Source organism: Eschrichtius robustus, chromosome 8 (assembly GCF_028021215.1).
Source record: "Eschrichtius robustus isolate mEscRob2 chromosome 8, mEscRob2.pri, whole genome shotgun sequence".
In the NCBI taxonomy this organism is placed as follows: Eukaryota; Metazoa; Chordata; class Mammalia; order Artiodactyla; family Eschrichtiidae; genus Eschrichtius; species Eschrichtius robustus.
The window spans coordinates 11,113,733-11,121,991 of NC_090831.1; the positions used below are offsets into that span (position 1 = coordinate 11,113,733).

The 8,259-nt window shown below is 44.8% G+C and overlaps 1 protein-coding gene across 1 annotated transcript; it reads left to right on the forward strand.

Annotated features, from left to right (window-relative positions):
* Positions 1–3,300: 3,300 nt before the first annotated feature.
* Positions 3,301–6,039, forward strand: C8H7orf25 (chromosome 8 C7orf25 homolog). The gene is made up of 2 exons (XM_068549883.1): positions 3,301–3,446; positions 4,371–6,039. The coding sequence occupies exon 2, from the start codon at positions 4,392–4,394 to the stop codon at positions 5,655–5,657; it is 1,266 nt and encodes a 421-aa protein (XP_068405984.1). The 5' UTR covers positions 3,301–3,446; positions 4,371–4,391; the 3' UTR covers positions 5,658–6,039.
* Positions 6,040–8,259: the final 2,220 nt, after the last annotated feature.

The following is an 8,259-nucleotide window of genomic DNA, read 5'->3' on the forward strand; positions in this document are numbered from 1 at the left end:
GAATTAGCTGAAGCAGATCTGTGTCCAGGTTCTATTCTCTGCCTCTTGCCCCATTAAGTACAAAGCCCAGTTCAGCTGAAGCTGCCTAGAACTCCCTTGGTTCTCAGTTTGTTCTTTTCACTGACCTTAATTTTCAGTTGTTCCCTTTTGTTCCAGTTCTTGGGAAACTCACGTTTTTGGTCTGACAACCCATTATGCATCCCTGAATGTTCTCCGACTCTTCTGTCATTTCTAGCCGGTGGATTCTAGCTTCTTTTAATCTTATTTAAGTATCATAATGCTCCTAGTATACATTCCCCTCTCCATTTTTGGTCCAATTTTTTTGTATCTTCTCTTAAAAAATTTGCCTCCACTTGTTTGTCTCTTCCAGTTCCTCAACTGAACCATGAATCCAAGTTTGCAAAACAATTATTAGCAGTGAAACATGGAAATGTTTAAAATTCACACGTGTGGGGGGAAGAGGGAGTTGAAAAGGAAAGGGAAATAAGGAAGAAAAGTAATATTGATCTTTATAATTATCCAGTGCTGGCTCATTGGGCACTGATTAGGTGAGAAGGGTGATCAAAGGATTTTTCATCTATTGCTCGACTATGTTCATGGGCTGAAACCGCCAACTCTAAGCCTTAACTTCACCTGTTTATCACATGTCTCCTTGCTAAAGTAGGCAAGCTCTGAGCCCCTGTTGTAAAGAAACACGAGCTGATATTCAGTGAAGTGCCTGAGAACATGTAAGAGTTGGTAACTCCTTTGGTTTAGAATCCTAATGTCCTGAAACCCAGTCCAGTGGTCCTGTATTAATGTCACGTTGCCTCACACAGTTCCTTCAGTTCAGACTCCTCCCTTGACCCTGCTCTCAAGGACCTTATTATCGAACCAGCAATACCTGCCTGCCAAGTAAGTGATAGCTTCCTAAGCATGAGCCTATTTTAAAAGTTAGATAACTTTTAACACTTGATCAAAGGCCCTGTCCCTGAGTTTCATCACTTTTCCCATTTTAAGTATTCCATCAGGTACTCCTGTATTTCAAAACAGTAGGCTTATTATGGTTATTTCTGGATTCCTGAAGGTCAGCCATCATATAAACATTTTATTCGGCAAGATGAGAATTTAGAACTCCTATACCACCCTCACTTCCCTTCTGCTTTAATTAGATCACAATGTTTAGCATAAAAGATTTTTATTAGGGGTATGTAAGTATACTGTGATTGCTTTTCCTCACTTTTTTGCTTTGTTTTCTCTGTAGCTGTCACTAATTCTTGCCAGTTCCTCCCTAACGGGATTGCAAAACCCTCTGCACAGTTTTCCTCACTGTCAGATACAAGGTAATCTGACAGTTCTCAGCCAACTCTGTGCAGCCCCTCTCCCCCAGCACCATTCCAAGAAGTTTCTTGAAACCCTCTCTTTCTGCTCTAATCCAAGCTGGTTGCGTCTTTGAAACTCTTTCTTCTCCTCTTGTCTCTTGATTGGCTGGGTTTAAAAATTCTAGGTTAGAAAGAAATGTCTCCACATTTAAACTCCTATTAATTGGATACTGGAGCCTTTTGTTTTTGCTATATTTTTCACCTATTTTTTTAATTCTACTTTTTAGTAGATTTTTACACTCTTCTTACTTTTCTATTGATGTTTTTAAGATTTGGGATATTTTTAATTTTGAAGAACTCTTTCCTATACTCCATTATCTCCCCTTTAAAAACAAAATTCTTCTTTGATTTATGGCTGAAATATCTTCTATCTGAGGATGCTAGTTAAAGATATTTAAAAAAAAATTTTTTTTTTTGTTCTGTTTTCTGTTTCCTTTAGGTTCCAAACAGAAAAATGTTTGGAAGTGCTGTGTTTGTGAATCCCAAACCCACCTACGGGGGGATGCCGAATATCAGCATCTATAAACTATTTCTCTGTGGTCTTTCATTTGCTCTGTTTCTCCAGAGAAAAATAGGGTTTGAGGGAGAGGGTGATGAGGGGAGTGGGACATGAGTGCCAGCGTTCCGTGAGGGGCAGAGAAGGGGCCGACAGCATTTTACTATTCAGGACGAAAACTTAAACTCTTTTCCTAATGTGTCTGGAACCCCTCTGATTCCCTGTCTTCAACATCATACACTCGACTTCTGCCTGGGGAAGGATGGGTAATGGTCCCAGTTCCACAGGACGGGAGAGAGGACTTGGTGTCTGTTCCTTATACAACATGTAAGCAATGCCCATTTTCAGCCTCGCCTCACTGCCCCCCTCCCTTCCAGGCATCTGTAGTTCAGCGCCTTCCTGGGGTCCTGCTTTGTGAATCACTTGATGCAGTTTCTCTCTGCTAACTACTTCCGCAGAGAGGCTTCCCTGCTTCAAGTAACCTCTCTCTGGCGGACTTAACTCTAAACCATATCTTTTAGGCTCAGGATTGAATAAATATGTTGAAAAGCACTTGGAACAATGCCTGCCACATAATAAGCATTGAATAAGTGTCATTATTGCTCTTTGTCTTGAAAAATGTATCGACACATCTCATGTGCAATCATCTCTTGTTCTTTGTAGTCTTGTGGGTTTATTCCTTTCCTGTCATTTAAGTAAGGTTTAGGAAAGGAGCAGGCAGACATAGGATTAATTTTAAAGTCCTCTTAAATTTTTAAAATTAGCCTTACTTTATGCGTGACTCTGGACACTCTACTAAAGCTGATATCAATTTCCCAGCCCTTCAGAAGCCAGCCACCGATCGTTTGTCCTCTTGAGAAAGGCAGCGCGTCTCTAATATGACACTTTCTAATGGAGAGCCCGTGATGGCGCAGTGGCAAGTGCTTTGGGGTGGGGTCAGAAATCCCAGCTACAGCACTTAACCAGCTGTGAAACCTTTGACAAGCCTCTCCAGCCAGTTTTTTGTTAAAATGAGCCAAACTTTTTCTAAGACGACAACCATTGTCTGGCACTCGTAGGGGTTTGAGCTCGATAGCAAAACGGTGTACTTGACCCGCGGAGAGGAGGTGGGCGCGATCGGGAGGTTGTCTCCATCAAAACGCACCGACTGCCGCCCCAGGCAAAGTCTAACCATGATTAGATGCTAGGATACGGGTTCAGCCTGCCTGGCACGCTGGGTATCAAGCGGCCGGTGCCCCAGTGGGAGATCATCTTTCCTGGGGCCAGGTGGCCGCGCGCCCCCGCGCTCGCCTCGCGGCGGGAGTGGGAGAAGCCTCTTCCCTCAACAAACATGGCCGCCGCGCTAGCGTCAGCCCCGCTCTGGAGGCCGCGCTGCCGCCTGGGAATAGCGGGCTCGGCGTCACCCGGCGCGGGGCCACGTGACGCGGGAAAAGCCCGAGGCGGCGGGGCTGGCGCAGGCGGTGTTTGTGCCAGCGGAGCAGCAGCAGAGGCCCGAGTGGTTTGGGGACTACCCGGTGAGGTTACCCGGCGGGTCCCGGCCTCGCGCGCACGTGCCAGCCTGCTCGCGCTCGCGGTCCTGGGCGCTGCCGGTGAGGAGCCGGGGAAGGGGCGAGGGGGTGGGGGAGCCGTGCGCCCCTTCCGAGGCCGGGAGGGGGTTGGGCCGGGTCGGCGGGGCGGGTGGCGGGCGCCGAGCCGCCGAGCGCCCTCCGCCCGCGCCTCCGTCCCGGCGCTGGTCGCGGGGGCTGTTGGAGCCCGAGCCTGCCCGACGGGGCCAGCGGTGCAGGTGGACCGAGCAGGGCCGGATGCCCGCCCGGAAGGCCCCGCTGACCTCAGGCCCGCCCGCCCGGGCCGCCGCGGGCTGCTCCGTGGAGTTTATCTTCGGGCTATTTCTTCGGAGTGGGAGCGGGAGCCAAGTTGGTGGGCTCCTTCGGTCTTTAGAAATGGGCTGGGTTGGCGTCACATGCAGGTACGAGGCGGTCTGGATTCCTGGGCGTGTGTACCGTGTGCCCCTGGGAAATCAGGAGGCAGCAGGTTGAAGGAGACCCACTCATGGAAGGGTTAGCGTGGTCAATTGAGGAGAGAGTCTCTTGTTTTGGACAGTTTGTTCACCAAACTAGTCTGTGTGGATATTTTTATTTTAATCATTTTCATCTTGACCCTTCTACTAAAATTTCTTGACAACCGAACAGTAAGGCTGCTTATAAGGGAATTCTTTATGTAGCAGGTTGCCAGCCCCCTGCGTTTTATCCTAACCCGGGATATATTGTGGATCCCATGACCTTCAAGCTGAAGAAATGAAGGCGCAAAGAGTGTTAGAACCCAGCGGACGTAAGGAGCAGTTCAGAAGTCTAGCTATCATCCTTTCCTTAGCTCTCAGAGGAGGGAGTCACTCCAGAATCAGACACGCAGAACCCCAGGTTCATAGACCCGGCCTCCATAAGCTTTGTGGTCCGATTGAAGTCTTATAATCCTGAGTGAAGAATTGCTTGCGGTTGATTTGTTTCTTTTCATAGGAAAGGCATAATGCTGTCAGCATGTCTGCACACTCCATGCTCTGTGAACGAATCGCCATAGCCAAGGAACTGATGAAGAGAGCAGAATCACTCTCCAGGTCAAGAAAAGGCGGCATCGAAGGTAGTACCAAGCTGTGCAGCAAACTGAAGGCAGAATTAAAATTCCTACAGAAGGTAGAAGCTGGGAAAGTAGCCATTAAGGAGTCCCATTTACAGAGCACTAACCTGACGCACCTCAGTGCCATCGTGGAATCGGCAGAAAACCTGGAAGACGTGGTCAGCGTTCTCCATGTCTTTGGTTACACAGACATCTTGGGCGAAAAGCAGACCCTTGTGGTGGATGTCGTTGCAAATGGTGGTCATACTTGGGTGAAAGCCATTGGCCGGAAGGCCGAAGCTCTGCATAACATTTGGCTGGGCCGGGGCCAGTATGGCGACAAAAGCATCATTGAGCAGGCTGAAGACTTCCTCCAGGCCAGTCACCAGCAGCCGGTGCAGTACAGCAACCCTCACATCGTCTTTGCATTTTACAACAGTGTCTCCAGCCCCATGGCCGAGAAGCTGAAAGAAATGGGTGTATCTGTGAGGGGAGACATAGTAGCCGTGAACTCTCTGTTAGAGCCCCGTGAAGAGCTCCAGGCCAGTGAGAGCGAATCAGATGATGAGGGCCCCGAACTTTTGCGGGTGACCAGAGTAGACCGAGAAAACATCCTAGCGAGTGTCGCGTTTCCAACGGAGATCAAGGTTGACGTGTGCACAAGAGCCAACCTGGACATTACTACTTTAATCACATATGTATCCGCCCTCAGCTACGGAGGCTGCCGCTTTATCTTCAGAGAAAAAGTGCTCACCGAACAAGCAGAGCAAGAGAGGAAAGAGCAGGTTCTGCCGCAGCTGGAGGCATTTATGAAGGACAAGGAGTTGTTTGCCTGCGAATCTGCCGTCAAGGACTTTCAGTCTATCCTAGATACCTTAGGAGGACCCGGGGAGAGAGAGCGGGCCGCTATGCTAATTAAGCGAATTAACGTGGTCCCAGACCAGCCTTCTGAGCGTGCCTTGAAACTAGTGTCCAGTTCAAAAATCAACAGCCGCTCATTAACGATTTTTGGGACAGGAGACACCCTAAAAGCCATCACAATGACTGCCAATAGTGGTTTTGTCAGAGCTGCCAACAACCAGGGTGTTAAGTTCAGTGTGTTTATCCATCAGCCCAGAGCACTTACTGAGAGCAAAGAGGCCCTAGCTACCCCCTTACCAAAAGACTGCACAACTGACAACGAACACTGATGATATCCTTTAAATACTGTCATGGGAATAAGTTATATACCAAAGGCTGTGTCTTCCCATTCTTAATTGGAAAAAAAAAAAATGGTCTGTAGTAAAAATAATACTCTTTAATACTCTTTAGAGCTCTTAAACCAGTCAAGTTGACTCTGTGTCTCATCTATAAAGTATATAACCTAAAGTAGGAAAAAAGCACAAGAGGCAACCTTATTTATCAAACTGGCTACATTATAATTAGAACAGAAATACATCTATATGAGACTTGTAGCTGTATCACAGTATTTTGATTTGTTTCATTCAGTAGGGCTACCACTCCCCTAATGGTAACTGCATCTCTTGGACTGTGGCTACGTGGCATCTTGCATTAAATATCTGGAGAAACCTCTGAAGCTTGTTTTTCGTTATATTGATTTAGCAGTCGCTATGGGTTGAGGCTGGGAGGTTATAGTTTTCAATTAATTTTAGATTCCAAAGTTATGGCTGTTATTGAAAAGACACTTACTTGATTGCTACTGTCAGGTGCAGTCTGGTGGTTATGTTTACAAAGAGGACGTTAATATAGAAGGAAATAAAGGGAATTCTGATCATGGGAGTCCCATGAATCTCTTGATACACCATCGTGATAAGATAGACAACAGTCACACTACTACAAACCTAAGGTGTTTAAGGTTAAATATTAATTTGAATATATTGAAAAAGAGTTATATAAAATAATGGGTTTTACTTTTAAATATAAATATGCCCCACATTAGCAGTATTTGGATTATGAATACTACTTTTCCCATTCCTTTTGCAAGTGGGAAGGGACAGCTGCATTATTACGTCTCTCTTGTGAAACAGTGGCAGGGAGATTCCATGCCTGTTTCATGACACAGTTGTAATTAAAAAGAAATTTTTATGTCCGTATTGTGCTAGGTGTTGCATGAATGTACAGTGAGGACAAATTAGCAAAGTAGGTGCGTATTCACATTTTAAAAATTGGGAATTGAGTCTTAGAGCTGAAGTATTAACTTGTGCTAAGTGTAGGAGCCATTATTAGAACTTGATTTTGTGTTCCCACAGCGTGGCCTTTCCACTGAGCCAGCCCCTCTTCTGTGAGTAGGGAGATTTCAATTACCAGCCACAATGTTGAGCAGGTGGAACTTGATTGTTGGGGCCCATGAAATGAAATGCAAAATTAAGTGTATGGGGGGGTTTCTCCTGGGAGAGATTCTATTACTAACTCAACACATTTCCTAGGGGAAAAGGCTGTGATTGGGGCTCCAATTTAGTGTGGAGAGGAGCTTTAACTTTCACTGCAGCAGAAATTGTCTAGTGTTAGGAATTGGGCTTAGGCCTTTTCAAGCACCTATTAAAGTACTAATTACTTGGTACTATTATGTACCAAGCATTATAACAGTTATTGGTAAAAAAAGATGAGTAATTGCTCTTTGGTCTAAGGAGTTCTTCGTCTGAAATGGAAGGAAACAATTGAAGTATAATTAATGTACTAAATTTTCTAAAAGAGTTACGTTTAAAAGACTGGGAACAGAGTAAGGGAGTAATTTGTGCTATGGGGACAGGAAGTCAGAGAGGCTGTGACCTCTGAGGGGTTGGTTGTGAGACTCAACAAGAAGTGTACAGAGAGTGGATTGGAAAGGTACAGAAGTGTGAATATGAGGGCCTGTTCAGAGACAGGGCTCATGTGGACAGTTTATAAAACTGGAAGTGAAGTAGGAAAGCAGGCAAGGTTCTCTGAAGAGTTTGGCATTAGAGAGCCATTGGCCATTTTTAAGAAAGGATGGGTCATGATCAAATCTCTTAGTAAAACAACAAAGACCTGTAGTGTGGAGGAAGAATTAATTGAAGGAAAGATGGGATTATAATGATAGCTAGTGCAATATGGTGGAATGTAGTATATGTGAGGTGTGTTCAAGGCAGAACTGATGTGATACTCATTCGTTTAATAAACATTTATCAAGTTCCTGTCATGTCAAACACAGTTTGCCATAGAGCAATATAGTTGCAGGTATCAAACAGGAAATATTACTGATACTAAAAGTGAAACCAAGCTGAATCACTTCCAAATGAGGGGCAAGGGTGGAGAATAAATGTGGTCCATATAAGAGAAGACAAGTCAAAAGAATTCTCAAGGGAAGCACAAAAACCAGAAAGCACAACGTAAGAGAGCTGTAAGACCAAGAAGGATATAAAACAGCTTTAGAGAAGCTGTAATTTCCTTAATTAATTATAGGGAAATATACAATAGCTAGATACTATTTTGATAAGTTTAGAAATCTCAGTGAAACAGATGATATTCTTAGGAAATATGAATTAAAATTGAGGAAGGACTAGAAAACCTATTTAACCCATAGTCCTTGAGAAGATTGTTCAAATAGTTAATTAACGACCTCCAAAAAATTTCCAGGTCCAATTCTTTAGGTAAGTTTTTGCTTACATTTAAATATCAAATAATCCCATTGCTCTAAAAAATAATATGGGCAAACTGAATCTGACACATAAGTACCATGCCAATTCTGCCCTAAACAACTTGGGGTGATGAAAATGTTTTGGAACTATATGATAGAGATGGTAGTTACGCAACAGTACGAATGTACTAAAGCCA

Bases quoted from the DNA above. Each gene is read 5' to 3' on its own strand.
- C8H7orf25 (XM_068549883.1), top strand. From the start codon at position 4,392: ATGTCTGCACACTCCATGCTCTGTGAACGAATCGCCATAGCCAAGGAA.